This window comes from Dipodomys spectabilis, unplaced genomic scaffold (assembly GCF_019054845.1).
Source record: "Dipodomys spectabilis isolate Male_0828 unplaced genomic scaffold, ASM1905484v1 ptg000288l, whole genome shotgun sequence".
In the NCBI taxonomy this organism is placed as follows: Eukaryota; Metazoa; Chordata; class Mammalia; order Rodentia; family Heteromyidae; genus Dipodomys; species Dipodomys spectabilis.
The window spans coordinates 830250-847179 of NW_024870965.1; the positions used below are offsets into that span (position 1 = coordinate 830250).

At 55.4% G+C, this 16930-nt stretch overlaps 1 protein-coding gene across 2 annotated transcripts in view; it reads left to right on the top strand.

The window, feature by feature from the left end:
• Kif21b (kinesin family member 21B) overlaps nucleotides 1–16930 on the top strand; it is a 46549-nt gene that overhangs the window by 22681 nt on the left and 6938 nt on the right. Inside the window, exons 14-28 of one of the 2 annotated variants that reach the window (XM_042701160.1) lie at nucleotides 547–738; nucleotides 2558–2757; nucleotides 6042–6149; nucleotides 6689–6757; nucleotides 7719–7951; nucleotides 8135–8282; nucleotides 8501–8695; nucleotides 8794–8895; nucleotides 9631–9796; nucleotides 9949–10000; nucleotides 10168–10225; nucleotides 11022–11227; nucleotides 11308–11382; nucleotides 13509–13622; nucleotides 15205–15243. In XM_042701160.1, the coding sequence (XP_042557094.1) occupies nucleotides 547–738; nucleotides 2558–2757; nucleotides 6042–6149; nucleotides 6689–6757; nucleotides 7719–7951; nucleotides 8135–8282; nucleotides 8501–8695; nucleotides 8794–8895; nucleotides 9631–9796; nucleotides 9949–10000; nucleotides 10168–10225; nucleotides 11022–11227; nucleotides 11308–11382; nucleotides 13509–13622; nucleotides 15205–15243 (1957 nt within the window). The remainder of the gene's footprint in view (nucleotides 1–546; nucleotides 739–2557; nucleotides 2758–6041; nucleotides 6150–6688; nucleotides 6758–7718; nucleotides 7952–8134; nucleotides 8283–8500; nucleotides 8696–8793; nucleotides 8896–9630; nucleotides 9797–9948; nucleotides 10001–10167; nucleotides 10226–11021; nucleotides 11228–11307; nucleotides 11383–13508; nucleotides 13623–15204; nucleotides 15244–16930) is intronic. The other variant, XM_042701162.1, reaches the window with a different exon arrangement.

Consider the following 16930-nt stretch of genomic DNA (forward strand, 5'->3'; position numbering starts at 1 on the left):
TTAGCCTCTTGGTGCAGTAGGAACAAGATGTTAAAACCTCCTCCCAGTTCCTGAGCCCAGTCATGTCTTGGGGGGGGGGGGGGTTGTGCACACACGTGCATGCGCACACGCATTTGTGTACATGTGATGATACTGAGGCTGAAACTCAGGGGCTAGGCATAGTCCCTTAGCTTTTTTTTACTCAAGGCTGGCACTAACCACTTGAACTACACCTCCACTTCTGTATTTTTTACTCATCAATTGGAGATAAGAATCTCTTGGATTTAACCTGCCTAGGCTGGCTTTGAACCCCGATCCTCAGATCTCAGTCTCCTGAGTAGTTAGGACCCCAGGCCTGGACCACTGACACCTAGCTTCCTGCAGCTGCCTTTTCAATGTGTCTTGTAGCACAGTGCCCCACTGGGTGGTTTACATTTCACTCACTTGTGCTTGCTGATTGGTCACAGTTGACCAGAGAAAACCTGCTCCCTCAACTAGCAAGTGTGATCCCCTCCTGCCCCTTGCCCTGGCCTCGGCTCTAAGCCTGGCTCTGCCATGACCCTGCAGAGGTGAACTTCCAGGCCGACCTGGCCGACCTGACGTGTGAGATCGAGATCAAGCAAAAGCTGATCGACGAGTTGGAGAACAGCCAGCGGCGGCTGCAGACACTCAAGCACCAGTACGAGGAGAAGCTGATCCTGCTGCAGAACAAGATCCGGGACACGCAGCTGGAGCGCGACCGCGTGCTGCAGAACCTGAGTGAGCCCACAGCCTTGCTCTGCCCTGGCCCAGCCTCTGTCACAACACAGCCATCTGTGGAAGGCTTTGGGAGAAACCTGGCCTTCTACACATGGACTTCTGACCCTCTGACCTCCAGGAGCTACAAGTTCCTGAGTCTACCCCTAACCTCTCTGCTATATTTTCAACTCTTCTTTTTCATTATCATCTTACCTATTAGAATGCTTTGAACCTTCACATACTGAGGCGAGTGAACAAGACACCTGGACTTTTCCTCCTGCATTTAGTTTACAAACTGTGAATCGTATAACGCTCTTCAGTCTACCCATTCCATTATTCATTTCTTCATCCACTTATTGTCAAGCATTAGTTAAGTATGGCTCAGGGCCTTAGGGAATGGACCCTTCAGTGAGGAGAAATAAAATAAACAGAGTCTGCAGCGTGCAAATCACACTAGGTGCTGATAAGTATTTAAAAATAAAAGAAGACCGTAAGGAAGGGAAACAGGAACACTGGAGACTAGGTTTGAGTTTGAAAAAGGAAGACCACAAATGAAGGCAACTTTTTTATTGTTTGTCTGTCATAGGGGTTAAATTCTGGTCCTGGGTGTTGTCCCTGAGCTCTTTTTATTCAAGGCTAGTGCCCTGCCACTGTGAGCCACAGCTCCACTTCGGTTTTCTGGCAGTTGGAGATAAGAATCTCAAGGACTTTCCTGCCCAAGCTGGCTTCAAACCACAATCCTCAGAGCTCAGCCTCCTGAGTAGCTAGGATTACAGGCGTGAGCCACCAGTGCCTAGCTTCAAAGGTGCTTTGAGCAAAGCTTCGAAGGAGGTGAGGCAGTGCAGCCCAGTGATTCATGGGCAGAGCATCCCATCCAGGGGGAACGGAGGACACCAGGGACCTGAGTCAGGTGTGATGAGGCCTGGTGTGTTGATGGAGTGACAAGAGGCCCAGAGAGGCTGGAGCACAAGTCACATCTGCCGTGTAAGGACATTGCTTAGAGTCAGAGCGATGAGAAGGGGCGATATGCAGCATTTAAAAGCACTTTTGGAACATTATTCAGACTCCTCTGCAGGGGAATTGAACATAGTGCTGAGAAACTTCTTAGGAAATTGTAATAAAAATCTCAGGGTGGGGGCGGCGGCACTGGTTGAGCTGTGGCTGAAATAATACAGCCATGACTAGCGAATACGAGGTCCTGCCTTCAAACCTCAGTACTGCCAACAAAATATCCCAAGAAAGGTAGCTTGGGGGTAGTGAGACTTGAGATGCGTTCAGATGCAGGTGGACCAGAGAGGCTTTGTCGGTGTTGGGGCCTGAGGGAGAGGGGAGCCAAGGATGTATAGAGTGTGAGCTTCTGGACGGAAGGTGGTTGTGCTTCCTGAGATGGGGAATCAGGGCAGTGGAATCTGTCCGCTTGAGATTTCTATTTTAGCAGTTCAGGTGGGAGAGTCTAGGGTGGGGAGCCAGGTATACCCCTGCTCCAGCCCACGGCTCATCTTCTCTCGCTGACTGTGCCCTTTCCACTGGCCCAGGGGCCAGAACAGAACCAGCGTCAATGGGCTGTGAGGCCCTGTGTGAAGCAGAGAGGTCTCGAGATGAAAATAGCCCTTCACTTCCAAGAGACTGTAGGAGCAGGAAGGAGCTTGGGCCGCTCCTGGCCTCTCCCCGTGATGGTTCAAATGGAGACCCAGGCTGGGGGAGGGGGGAAGGCTTGCACAAGATCTCACAGTGATATGAGAAGCCATACACCACGCACCCCCTGCTTCCTTTCCAGTGAGCCACGTTTAGCGGGGCCCCTGGGCCCCTGGAGCTGAGAGCCGCCTCTTGCTGCCCTCAGGTACCATGGAGTGCTACACGGAGGAGAAGGCCAACAAGATCAAGGCCGATTATGAGAAGAGGCTGCGGGAGATGAACCGGGACCTGCAGAAGCTGCAAGCTGCACAGAAGGAGCATGCTCGGCTGCTCAAGAACCAGTCACGCTACGAGAGGGAACTGAAGAAGCTACAGGCCGAGGTGGCCGAGATGAAGAAGGCCAAGGTAGGACTGAGGGTGGCCTTGATGTGCCTTAGAATTCACTTTCCATGCTTAGGAGAGTCAAAGTAACTAGCTGTGGCTCGCACCTGTAATCCTAGCTACTCAGGAGGCTGAGATCTGAGACTCATGGTTCAAAGCCAGGTTGGATCAAAAAGTCTATAAGACTCTTATTTCCAGTTAACCAGAAAAAAATCTCGAAGTAGAGCTGTTCAAGTGATAGAGCATCAGCCTTGAGCAAAAAAGGTAAAGGAGGGGCTGGGAGGGTGGCTCAGTGGTAGAGCGCTTGCCTTGCATGCCTGAGGCCCTGGGTTCGATTCCTCAGCACCACATAAGCAAAAAGGAAAAAAAAGCCGGAAGTGGCGCTGTGGCTCAAGTGGTAGAGCGCTAGCCTTGAGCTGAAGAGCTGAGGGACAGCACCCAGGCCCAGAATTCAGCCCCACAACCAGACCTCCAAAAGAAAAAGGTAAAGGACAGCACCTAGACTCTGAGTTCAAGTCCCAGTATTGGCACACATACAAAAACAAAAAAAATCACTGATGTCAAGGAAGTGTAGGCTTTCTTTGCGGCCTTGTCTGATTTGACCCTGTGCTGGCCTTGCATTACTCCTCTCTCAGCCACGTGTATTGTCCAAGATGAAGGAACTGTGTGTCGTGGATGAAGGAATTGTTCTCAGTTCTGGTCTGTGTGTAGGGTGATGGAGTTCTTGGGGGACAATTGCAGATGCGCTGCTCAGTGCTGCCCCCTGTGGTAGGAAGCTATACAGTCAGGGTTGTCCCCTGTCTGTAGGTTCATATGCTCTTGCCCCAAATCATGATGACAATTGCAACCAGGCTCCTGACTAGTCACCTTACGTGCCTAGTCACATTCGGTTCTTAGGAGAACCTCGTGAGAAGATACCCATCACCCTCCCCACTGCTTGCATGGGGCTTGGGAGGCAATTCCGGCTACCAGGAGAGAGGGCTGGGATGCAAGTGCCGTTTTCCAAGCTGGTTTGTGTTCCAGAAGGCACGGTGCTCCCATTATCACGTTGTCATGGCCCAGGGTGCCCTCATCTCTGGGCCTGCTGCTGAAGGTCATGGCTCTTGGCTCAGGTCTTGTGCCTCTGGTGTCTAGCTATTTCTACCACTGGCTGAGATCCATTCTCCCTTCATATCCTCCCTCCCTGGGCCTTCCTGCCTCAACCCTCCGCCCCTGGTACCCCCACCCCACCCCAGATCTCCACAGTCCTGGTCTGGACCCTCAGCACTGGTGGCAGTCCTGGGGGAGCGGGGGGGGGGGCCTCAGGAACAGAGGCTAAAGAGAGAGGGGCCCACGGGGCTGGATCCTAGAAGCCCTTGGTAACCAGTCTCACTGCTGGCCTAGCTGGCACTCACCAGTGGGGGAGGAGAGAGGCAGTGCAGTGATGTCACCTCTTAGAGGAAGTCTGTGCGCAGTGGTTATGGACGCCAGCCGCCTCACCTGACCAGCTTCTGTCCCTAAGTTCAGGACACTGGTTCTGAGCAGAGTGCTCAGGCCAACTTGACCCCAAAGATCCAATTTTCACTGGCTTCAGTGCATCCACCCTGTGGACCAGATGCCACTGTCACCGGAGGGACTTCGTAACTCAAGTACCCACATTCTCCCAGACCCTGGGCGCCCTCTGGTGGTGAAGAGGGAGAGTGGGGAAGAAGAGGCTTTCTGATCCCTTGGTGGAGCCTACCTTGGCCAGTGCATACTGTAGCAGCTGCCGGCATAGCTCTGGATGCTTCTGGATGCTTCCCCACTGTTTGTCTGGATCCCACTGAGGTCTCTGAAGGAGAGACAGCCCCAGCATCTCCTGGCCAGCTCCCACTGCACCTGGGCATGGCCCTGGGGAGCATTATGAGAAGATTGTCATAGTGTCTGAAGCCTGGGGAAAAAAACCTTGTCCAGTGTCTGGGATGTATTTGAAAGCTAGACGGACCCATGTGTTTATCTCAGCTGAGGCCCTTCAGCCAGGCCCAGCTCTGTCATGTTACTGTGCTCTTAGGAGCCAAGCCTGGATATAGAAAAGGTCAGCCTGGGGTCATCCCAGGGATTTTCAGAGACAAGAGGACAGAGAGCAGATGCCAAGGATTCTACCCAGATACCGTGAGGACCAGTATCTGAGGATCTTCCCACAGCTGCAGGGCCCAATGCTTCACAGAGCTGGACCAGGCGGGCTTGAGCTCTGGGGTCTCTTGGGAGAAGGCAGATTGCCTCTTAGTCGGAGCTGCAGAGCAAAGCTGGTCTCGGGCGCTGAGACCCACTTCAGAGTTGTCAGGTGCTTAGACCAAGCTTATCCACTCAGAGGCCATCACCATAGCTTTCCCAGAGCTCAGCCACATGTGTGAGTCGAGTGCCTAGATCAAGGATCAGGAAGGCTCAGCTCTGAGCGGGCTAGAGTTCTAAGGTACACCTTTAACCTTGTGGAGAACACTCACATTGGAACCCAAAGACCTAGCAGCGGCCATTGCTCTGCTCTGTAGATTCTGCCTCCCTGCCTCCCTTTCCTTGGCATCCTCAGAGCAGGGCAGGTTGATGACACTTCTGGTGGTATTTGAAGCCTATAAGGACTGGCCCCAATAATGATTCTCTTGCCACCACCAGTTGGAAGGTATGAAAAAGCCTACATTTTCAACAGGGCCCTGAGACAGTGGCTCACAGCACATTGAATCCTCTCTGATACCACTAATGGTGTTCGCTGTGCCTTTGGCTAGGCTTGGTCCCTCTCCCTGTCTTGACCAAGCAGAGACTGGCATGGTGCCATGCTGTGAGCCACAGGAAGGCAAAATAACCTGGGCTATGAGGCTGGCCATCCATTTCTAGTTCTGTGGCTCTAAGTCATCTTTATCTCCAAAGCCCACTTTCTTCTTTGTAAGGCAGAAACGGTGAAGCCTCTCATGTGATTCATGAGAACTGGGCCTGGCATAGAGTCTGTTCTCAATAAATAATGGTGGTTTTTATTGCTGTCACTGTGAGCCTGGACCTGGAATCTGACCCTAATTCAGGGTCACCTCAACCCTGTCCACAGTTCAGGATGTTACTAGAAGACAGCTCTGCCTCCAGCAGCCAGGCTGTCCTAGAAGAGTCAGACTGAAGGTGGTGGCTTTGAACTGGGGCCAGGGTTGGGCCTTGCAGAACAGAAGTCTCCACACTAGAAGGCTGGCTGTCAGGCCACCCCCTCTGGCTGTGGGATTGCCCCTGTGGCTTTAGCTGCTCTGGAAGGAAAGAGCTGGAGCCATCCTCTGCCAACCCTGCCCCATGCCCATGTCCGCTTTCCTTCCCAGGTGGCACTCATGAAGCAGATGCGGGAGGAGCAGCAGCGGAGGAGGCTAGTGGAGACCAAGAGGAACCGGGAGATTGCTCAGCTTAAGAAGGAGCAGCGGCGTCAAGAGGTGAGAGACCCCAAGCATCCCAGGAGCCTTTAGCCTGGCAAAGGCCTTTAGCTGAGCCCTGGGGCCCAGCCTCCCAGGCCCCCAGCTGCCCCTCCCAACCAAGCTGGCCTCCATTCCTGCGGTGCTAAGCCACGTGTTTATGATCAGAGTAGAGTGTAGCTGTCAGCAGGTTAGCTCCTTCCCCCTCCCCGTAGTCCATGTTCCAAGGAAGTTAGACATGAGCCCAGAGAGGAGCAGGACCTCACATGCCATGGCCACCAGCAACACAGACACATCAGGCTGTGTCAGGCCTAACGGGGCTGCGCCTGCTGTCTGCGTTCCCTGCCGTAGTCAGGGATCAGTGTGTCATAAGCACCAGGGACTTCACCACAACCTCTAGGGAGCAGAGCTCAGCTCAGAGTCCCAGTCTGGCTGCCGGAGAAGCAGCTACATGAGAACAACCCAGGCCTCCGGCGGCAGAGCTGGCCCGGCTGTGGCCAGCGCATCCAGGCCGAGAAGGTGCCGGTGCCTGAGTGTGGACCCTGCCTCTGCCCTCTCAGTTTCAGATCCGAGCCCTGGAGTCCCAGAAGCGGCAGCAGGAAATAGTCCTGAGGAGGAAAACCCAGGAGGTGAGCACACGTAGCTGCTTCAAGGCCCCGCCCCTACTCAGCGCTCCCTCCATCTTAACTTTTGCTTCTTTTTAGGTTTCTATTTTGGTTTGGTTTGATTTCTTCAGACTCTCAGACTCTGTAGCCTGGGCTGGCCTGGAACTTGCTATGTAACCCAGGCTGACTTCCAGCTCTTCCTCCTCCTGCCTCTTGTTCTCTGGCATCAAGGGGTGGGGGGGTACCATTCCTGACTATTCCTTCTTTTATTCAATAAACACAGTGATGCCCAAGCTGTGCCATGCTTGTGAGAAGCACCCTTCTCAACAAGAGAGTTGGGTGTTGATATCAGAAATTGGAAAGTTGGGGGGCTGGGAAGGTGGCTCAGTGGTAGAGCGCTTGCCTTGCATGCCTGAGGCCCTGGGTTCGATTCTTCAGCACCACATAAGCAAAAAGGAAAAAAAAGCCGGAAGCGGCGCTGTGGCTCAAGTGGTAGAGCGTTAGCCTTGAGCTGAAGAGCTGAGGGACAGCGCCCAGGCCCAGAGTTCAAGCCCCACGACCGGACCCAAAAATTAAAAAAAAAGAAATTGGAAAGTTGCCAACGCTTACAGTGGCAGACACAAGTTTCCCATAACTTCTTTTCACTTGAAAGCTCACATTTTTGTTATGCTGCCAGTTGTTGCAACTGAAGTAAAGACCAAATCCATTCATTTTCCCAAAATAAATAGAGAGAGAGAGAGAGTTGGAGCTTCGGGACAGATTACAGACTTTGTCCCCACATACTTGAGCTAATTACTTAAAAAGTAGTGTGGTCATCTGCCTTATGTTCATTTCGCATCAGACAGACAGGAGATCTTCTGCCCAAGCCTGAGTCAGCCACCTCTCCTCTCCCAGCCTGGCACCCCACACCCACTCCCCTGCGCTCTGTGCGGCTCTGGGCCGTCTTGCTGACTGGATCCCTCATTTCTTGTTCTCCTGCCCCCAGGTTTCTGCACTTAGGCGCCTGGCCAAGCCCATGTCTGAGAGGGTGGCAGGGCGTGTGGTATCAAAACCACCCATGCTAGATTCTGGGGCCGAGGTGTCAGCCAGCACCACCTCCTCTGAGGCCGAGTCAGGGGCCCGCTCTGTCTCCAGCATCGTGCGCCAGTGGAATCGTAAAATCAACCACTTCCTGGGGGACCACCCCACCTCCACGGCCAATGGCAGCCGCCCAGCTAGGTAAGACAGGTGGACCGTGCCTGGCTGTGTGCACAGGCAGAGCGTGGGCATCATGGGAATGGGTCTGGCTCATATGAACAAGGCCCAGGTTCTGGGAGGGCTCCGGCCTGGGCCTCGTCAGCTCCAGGCTGGAGCTTGATGGAGCCACAGAGATGAAGGGTAGTCTTTGCCTCTGCTTTCCAGAAAGAAATTCCAGAAGAAGGGGGCCAGCCAGAGCTTCAGCAAAGCGGCCAGGCTCAAGTGGCAGTCGCTGGAGCGGAGGATCATCGACATCGTCATGCAGAGGATGACCATTGTGAACCTGGAGGCCGACATGGAGAGGCTCATCAAGGTGGGCCGGCCTTCCCCTCGCTCCCCTCCCTCCCTCCATCGGGTCTTCCGTGGCTCTGCGGAGGTCTCTGCCTCTTCTCCCTCTCCTCCTTGGGGCCTGCTTTGAGATCCAGAGATGTTGGGCGGGGGAGGTCTCTCATGGCTGGGGATTCTTGGTCAGGAGCTGTGGGCAGGGCAGGAGAGTCCCCTGAAGTTCCTCATCCATCCCTGTCCCCCCAGAAAAGAGAGGAGCTGTTCCTCCTGCAAGAGGCTCTTCGGAGAAAGCGCGAGCGGCTGCAGGCCGAGAGCCCCGAAGAAGAGAAGGGGCTGCAGGAGCTGGCGGAGGAGATTGAGGTGTTGGCCGCCAACATCGACTACATCAACGACAGCATTACCGACTGCCAGGCCACCATTGTGCAGCTGGAGGAGACCAAGGTGCCCCCAGGGCTGGGCATGGCCGGGGCAGGGATGCTAGAGATTGGACAGGTAGGGGACAGCCTCAGATGACAGGGGTCTCTGCTTCCTGGTCCCAGGAGGAGCTAGACTCAACAGACACATCAGTCGTCATCAGCTCCTGCTCCCTGGCCGAAGCTCGCCTCCTACTGGACAACTTCCTCAAGGCATCCATCGACAAGGTGAGCGGGTGGGGCGCCCCCTGTGTGGGCAGCCCGCAGGCCTAGGCACCTCCATGACATGCCCTTGTGGTGATGTGTACCGGGCCTGGTCCTCCTCCTCTGCGTCACCCACAGGCTCGGGCAAGCCACCCAGCCTCCAAGTCTCAGGTTGTTCAGCCATAAAACTGGAGTGATGACAGTGCAGAGGTGGTAGCTGGTCACGTGGCTTCCGTGAGATGATGCAGGGAAGTGGGCTTGACATGGCTCCGGGCACACAGCCGCTGACCCTGTGTGTCTGGCCCAGGCTTAACCGCAGCAGGGCTGGCTGGGGTCTGCCGGAAGTGGAAGGTAGAGGTTAGGGGTCAGGGAACTTGAGACAAAGCATGTTCCACCCTGGAAAACTGATGCCAGAACATCAGGAGTCCTCTGGCATCCTTGGGTTCACCCCTGTCCTGCCTGAGGATGTGTTTCCTCCCGTCCTGGGTCTTGGGAACACATGCACTAATGTGCATGCCTTCCCTGTCCTCACACAGACTCCCCACACACACACATACACACTGCCCTGTGCATCCAACCGTACTGGATGAAGGACCAATATGACCTCATACTACCCTAGTTACCTCCAAAGGCCCTGTCTCCAAATACCATCACATTCTGGGGTAGTAAGAGTTTGGGAGAACACAGAGCAGAGGGGGTTGGAGGTAAAGCCTCCCTCCACGAGGAAGGGTAACCTCAGGTCTTGCTTCCTGCCCTCAGGGGCTGCAAGTGGCGCAGAAGGAGGCCCAGATCCGGCTGTTGGAGGGACGTCTGAGGCAGACAGACATGGCGGGCGCCTCCCAGAACCACCTGCTCTTGGATGCCCTGCGTGAGAAGGCCGAGGCGCACCCTGAGCTGCAAGCCCTCATCTACAACGTGCAGCAGGGTAGGGGTGGTGTGGGCAAGGCCTCCCTGCTCCCAGGGCTCTCCCACCGCGTCCCCTGGGGCCGGTGTCTTTGTGTCTCCAGAAATCCCAGAGGGAGGCCATCCCCACCTACCCCAGCCTCTCACGGGGGTCTCTCAACCCTCTTTCCCCAGAGAACGGCTACGCCAGCACGGATGAGGAGGTCTCCGAGTTCTCCGAGGGGAGGTAGGCGTCCAGGCTGGGAGTGAGAGGCTGGCCCTCAGCCTGCGCCTGGGACTACGGGGGGTGGCCGTAGGATTCGAGGGCTGCACCTAGATGTGGAGGCTCTCTGAAGCCTAGAGAGGTAAAGCTCCGGACATCAGGACCCCACGCCTTCTCTGCTCTTTCCTCAGCTTCTCCCAGTCATTCACCATGAAAGGTTCCACCAGCCACGACGACTTCAAGGTCAAGGTGAGTTCTGCTACAGAGGAGACAGCAGGTGAGGCAGAGCCAGCCTCTCCCGGCCGGGTGCCTAGGCCTAGTCGCCCCCTCACCCCAGCCCCATGTCGCCCCAGCTGGGATGAGGCACCATAAAGAATCTAGCCTGGAATTGAACGATGTCCAGATAGGTAACCCAGTCTTGATGAATAGAAGGTGGGAGAAATGTCTAGAGCCCCTTCGTAACTGTTTCCACTCTGCCTAGTGATACTACCATATCCAGAAGCTCTGCTTAAAACAAAATTCTCGCTTTTCCCACTCAAGACTCTGTCCCATGCTAGGTTCAAAGTCTAACTCTAGGTATCCAGTGACTGTGCCTTCAGATAGTTCATTCAACACATTGAGAGTCAACAATAAATAAGAGAGCTCACTTCACAGCACGGGGCGGGGGGGGGGGGGAGGCACGGGGCACAGCGTGGCGTTAGTAGACAGAACCAGCACCGTGCTGCATCCATGCCAGGCTGGGGTTAGCTGGTGACCAGCAAAGGGGTTAATCTGGACACTCTGTGCTTCTCAAAGTCTTAACTAAGGGCAGGAAAATTGTTGTTGTTGCTTTAGAGTCTCCAGAAGCCTGAAGAGTTTAGCTGTGGAGCACAGAGATGCCTTGGGTCATGTCTCTCTTCTAGTGGCCCCTCTACTGAGGCCAAGGCAGCGCCAGTTTCTTGGGATTTCACACACACACACACACACACACACACACACACACGCACATGCACTTTGTGTACCATCTATTAAGACGAATTGGTCCATCTAGTCCTTATCTTGCCAGGGTGAGCCCAAGCTGTCTGCCCAAATGAAGGCCGTGTCCGCCGAGTGCCTGGGCTCCCCGCTGGACATCTCTACCAAGAACATCACCAAGTCCTTGGCCTCCCTGGTGGAGATCAAGGAGGATGGAGTGGGCTTCTCTATCCGGGACCCCTACTACCGGGACAAGGTCTCGCGCACCGTCAGCCTGCCCACACGGGGCAACACTTTGTAAGGAAGGGATCTGGGTGGAAGGTGGGTCAGATGGGCGGGGAGTTGGGTCTGGGCCTCACCGGACACTTCTGTTCCAGTCCCCGGCAGTCTCGGGGCACAGAGACGTCCCCTCTGACCCGGAGGAAGTCGTATGACCGCGGGCAACCCATCAGGTGAGAGCATGTTCCAGAATCTGCCCCAGAGACCCTCCCCGACACAGAGGTATGAGTGGCAGTGTGGCTGTACTCTGTAGATCGCTGTGCACACGGTTGACTCTGTCCCAGCTGGCCTGAGTCATTGAGTTTCACCCAGGGACCTTGTTCACGCTGTCAGTTAGGGGCCTAGGGAATGCCAATGCCATACAGTAGCTGAGCCATAGTTAGAAGCTGTACTGTGCACTCAGCATTGGTGGCTTTAACTTCTGCTAACAGAGGGTGTGTGTGTGTGTGTGTACTGGGGCTTGAACTCTGGGCCTCCCATTCTCACTTGGCTTTTTCACTCAAGGCTGGGACTCTACCACTTGAGCTACACTTCTGTTTCCAGGCTTTTTGAGGGTTAAATGGAGATAAGAGTCTCAGATTTGTCTGCCTGGGCTGGCTTTGAACCTCGATCCTCAGATCTCAGCCACCTCAGTAGCTAGGATGACAGGCGTGAGCCACTGGTGCCTGGCCTATGGCTACTGCTTCTACTGATGTGCCACATCACCGTGTCATGCCCTTGGGTCTTGAGAGCATCCTTTTTTTCAAGGCCTCTTATGAAAGGAGTGTAGAATCTCAAAGAAAACCCAGAGAAGGCAGCACAGACCAGTGGAGAGACCTCCAGCTACGCTGGCACAGGTGGGCCAGGCCCTGTGAAGCTTTTGCACATTGCAGGACGACTTTTAGGGTCCTCTGGTCATGTACTTAACTTGTGTAGGTTTGGTGCTTTCCCCAGATCACACAGCTAAACACTAAGGAAGCAAGACTCGGGTTGACCTCCTGCCACCCGCCGTGGTAAGAGGCAGAAGGAGGGCACACGGCAGCTCCCAGCCTTTCCTCCTCTCCAGAGCCTCAGCAGGTGCCCAAGACACTGCTTACAAATACTTGCAGTGCGAGAGCTTAGGCCAGACTCATGATGAAGCTCCCAAGCAAAGAGAATTTCATCTGAACCTAAGGACAGCCCTCCAAGGGGAGGAGCCTGGAGTGCTGTGGTGGCCGTTCACAAGGCCATAGGGTCTTCCTTGGAGGTATGGGCAGTTCTCATGGATCATGGCAGTTATGTTCTGTGATGTCACTATGAACACCAAGTCATGAGTGAGGAACTATTGCTCCTAGGAAGAAAGAAGTCAGGGTAGCTTCCTGTAGGCTTCCGGTTATGACATTTTCAATGATCAACTTACTGCTACTTAAAGACAACTAACTTAACATATATCACTGCAGTTGGCACCCCTAGCGCTGTAACTCGGGCCAGCATGAAGCTCACCAGACCCATACAGCCCAGCCCTCTTATGCTCAGAACACCAAACAGCACTTAGCATTATGCACGGAGATTGTTTCAAAAATTGAAATCAGTGGGAGAGAAACAAGGGAAGGGGTAACATTGTCCAGAAAGAAATGTATGCTTCACTTGAATTATGTAACTGTAACACTTCTGTACATCACCTTGATCATAACAACTTAAAACTTGAAAAAATTGAAGTTACCTGGCTATCATGGCACACTCCTGTAATCCCAGTTACTCAGGAGGCTGAGACAGGAAAACTGTAAATTTGTGGATTAGCCTAGTCAACTTAGTAGTACCCTGTCCCCAAAACTAAAAAAGAAAAAGAAAAAGTTTTTTAAAAAAAGATAAGGGTATATAGCTCAATGGTAGAACACTTGCCTAGCATGCACAAGGCCCTGGGTACTGAAAAAAAAATTTTTTTTTTAATACTGATATCACTAGAGCCACAGCAATACTAACACAGTTCTAACCAGACCATTAACAAGACATTTGCCCAGTGTCAGAGCTGACAGCCTCGGCTGGGAACTTGCATAGGGAGTAACTTAACTTTTTCACTGTTTTACACAAATCCTCAAACAATACGGAAAGCCAGGAGACCCAGGAGCATTGCCTGGGAGATTACAAAGGAATGTCCAACAGTAAATGGACCCGCACAGCCTGGAGGAGCTTGTCTGGGAGCCGGGTCCTGAGATGACTCACAGCAGGCTCTGCCCTATGGTCTTCCACACACAGGACAGCAGCAGGCCCAGCACCAAGGGTGGGCCTGCAGGTGGGGGTGTGATCACTAACAGACCTGCTCTCTGTCCCCACCCCCCAGGTCTACAGACGTGGGATTCACACCTCCTTCCTCCCCTCCCACCCGCCCCAGGAATGACCGCAATGTCTTCTCTCGGCTCACCAGCAATCAGAGCCAGGGGTCAGCGCTGGACAAGTAAGAGCAGGACTGAGGGGCAGGCTCGGGAGGGAGCTCCAAGGGGGATGGGAGCCTGTGGCTGAGGCTTGCTGGAGGCAGGGGGGAGCTAAGCTGACCTCCAACCCTGCTCTTTCTGCCACTGGGAGCGATGCGTCCCTCCCATCCCTAGTCCTTTCTGGACTGGCAGATGGTGTTCCCTTCCTGTTGCATGCTGGGACCTCAGGAGAGGACAGGAAGGAAGCCACAGGGATGGAGGCACTGAGGATAGGCAGACACGCCTTCCTGCGCTGGGTCTTTGCTCTTCTCAGAGGACCGACCCTTCCTTCAGCTTCAGCTTCAGCTGGCGGCCTGGTGTACCAGCCATGCAGGCCCCGAACGCCTGTACCCACGGCCCCTGTTGTAATACTGTACCTGCTCAGTGTCATTCCCACGGCATGCTCACCTTGCTTTCCCGCTTACCCGCCCTCTGTGGTGCCACTGGAACATCAAACCAGCCCTGAGAACTGACCACCCTGGAATGAGGCCCAGAGAGAAAGAAGCCAACAGGGCCCCGCAGCCACCCAGGGCTTCCGACGGCCACTCATGTCCTAACAGTGGCCCCTGCCCTGGGCACGGGGAGGAGTCCATCCTGCCTGTGTTTGCTCCAAACCGCAGGGCCTCCTCCCGCCCTCTGCAGTCCCCACAGGGGCTCCCCAAAGCTTCCCTATCACAAGGGCAATGTGTCCCCAGGTCAAAAGGTGCTCGGCCGCCCTGTCCTCTCTCCTTTCTCGGTCACAGTGCTGCTCCCTGAATACTGAGTCCAGGGTCCAACCCAGCAGGCCCGGTGCCCTGGACACCTCCTCCCTGGAGCCCACTGCGCCCTCGGCTTCTCGCGGGGGCAGCTGTGACCCCAGCCTGGCCTCCCCAACCACGCCTTTACAGCCAGCTGCACTCCACGTTCTGCTTGATTTTGGCTTTGAGACAGGGTCTTGTTCACTCGCCAACCCAAGCTAGCCTTCAAACCGCAGCCTCTGGGTGTTTGGATTACAAGCATGCAACATCCCAGCCTGGTGGTGGTCTGTTTCCGGCCCTGTCCAGTGGCCCAGGTCTTGAGCTGAATGTGCGGGCCAGAGCCAGCTCCCAGCGTGGCCCCAGTGGGCTTCCAGGGGGTTGTGAGTTTTGTAAATCAGCGAGCCCTGAGCAATGGCTGCCACAGGCCGTGTCCCAGGGGCGGGGTAGGCGCGGCTGTAGCATTGCCGGGGTGGGCTGCTGTCCCAAGCTGTGCGATGGGCCAGCCAGAGAGCTTGGAACCAGTTCAAAGCCCTGGAACCACTTCCCAAGTGTGGGCTAGCCTCCCACCTCTCCTACAGCCCCCTCCTCACTCCCACCCTGCTAGCTGAGGGACCCCCCCCCCATGCCCTCCCCTCGGGGGAGTCTCCCAGCTCCCAGGCTGGCCTGTCCCCGCCCTCTTCTGCTCTCCCTGAAGGCCCTCCCCCCTCTGCCTCTCTTCGCTCCCCTCAAAGAGAATAACCGCCCTCTGACCCCTGCTGCCGCCCCCTCTGCCGTTCCTCTGTGTGTTTTCCTCTCTCCCCTAATCCAGCTAATTTTCTGCCCTTCCCAGGTCTGATGAGAGCGACTCCTCTTTGTCGGAGGTCTTGAGGTACACACAGAATGTCTCTCGTGTTTCACTCCTGCTCTCGCTCTCCCCCGTCTCTCGCTCTCTTCTCTGCCCCCTGCTCGCCAGTCGCCCCTGCCTGTACACCAGCCCTCCGCATGCAGCCCCTCCTCTCCCCGCGCCCTGCCCTCCCCCTCCTGTCCCCCCTGAGACCTCCTGCCACACGGTTCCTTCCTCTCCAGGTGGCCTCATGGCCTCTGACGGCACCAGGCCTGGCTGGAGCTGGGGCTTGGGGAGGAGGGGGCGCAGTTGCTTGTGGCTGGTCCTGTTCTTTTCTCCCTCCTGGTCTGAGCAGGGTGGAGCGGGGGCATGGCGTGGGTAGGCTGAGCTCTGCTGAGGGCCCCACTGCAGGTGAGAGAGGCTGTGAGGCCTCGGGGAGCAACCAGGCTCTTAGTGAGGGGGTCGAGGACTGAGCAGGGCCCTTGGGACTTAGCCTGCACCTGGAGGCAAACCCTGGAGGCTTTGTCACCGCAAGGCACCAAAGCACGCGGTGTCCCTGCGCGCATCACTCGGTACATACGTGTGCAGATGCCTCCTCCCCTCGGCCTCCAGCCAACCCACAGCAAGGGTAGAGTCTCAGGACCCCAGTGGGGGGTGGGGGGACTCCCAGCACTGGTGTTGGCATTGGTGCACCTTGTACAGCAAGCCAGGCTGGGCCACAAGGAGACGCGAGCGGACGCACGCCAGCCTCTCTCAGAAGAGAAGGCTCCCTTTTCTCCAGCTCCGCAGCAATCTTGGGCACACTGGGCCCAAACCACTGCCACAAGCAGAGAGCTGGGAACTACACGGGCAGCCATTTGTATGAGTGCCAGGCTGGCAGCTGGCTGTGTCTGACTACCATCCTAGTGGTGAGCTTGGTCACCAGGGCCTTAGCAAACCCCGGGCCACAATGTCACTTTAAAAAGAAAAAAAGTAGAGTATGTTTTCCGACATAATTTGGCCCCTGTCTTATCCCAAAACACTCCCTGAGAGAGAAAAACAAGCCAAGGCCAGAACCCCAGGAGGCTGCTATAGCCAGGTCCTCATGCTCATCCAAGCTCCGCCTACTGGCCTCTCGGAGCATCATGGGGAGCAAATGGGTTCCATTTCAGGTCCAGACAGCCCAAGCCTCCTCATCCCCGGCTGAGCTGGGGTTCCCTGGGGGTTTATCCCTTTGCAAATGACTGGCACCGCCTTACCATGCTGATCCAGTCCTCTACGTGTAGAACTCTGTGTGCGTGCCTGTGCACATGCATGCGTGCGTATGTGTGCACCTGTGTCAAGTTTCACTGACGGAGGGGCCAGCCTCCAGGCAGTAACTAGCAAGTGGAGGAGTTGTGTCGGGAAGTCATCCCTCCCTCACAGGTCTGCTGACAGCTGCCCTCCCTCACTCTTGCCAACTGAAGTAGCCTGAAGATTCTGATGGCAGCGGCAGGGCGGATTCTAGCACTTGGGCCTCCTCTGTCCTGCTGCGCCAGGGCCTGAGTGCAGTTCTGTCTCAGGCTGTATCTAGCCCAAGCCGCATTGGATGGGAACCCCCCACACACACACACACAAACACACACTTACACCACCCTCTATGCCTAGCATGTTGTGTACTTCCTAGATGTGTCCAGGATGGTGACTGGCAGATCGCTGTACAAGGCCCCCTGCCGGCCCTGCCCAGCATTTCCTGGCTCTCGGCCCTTGGTGG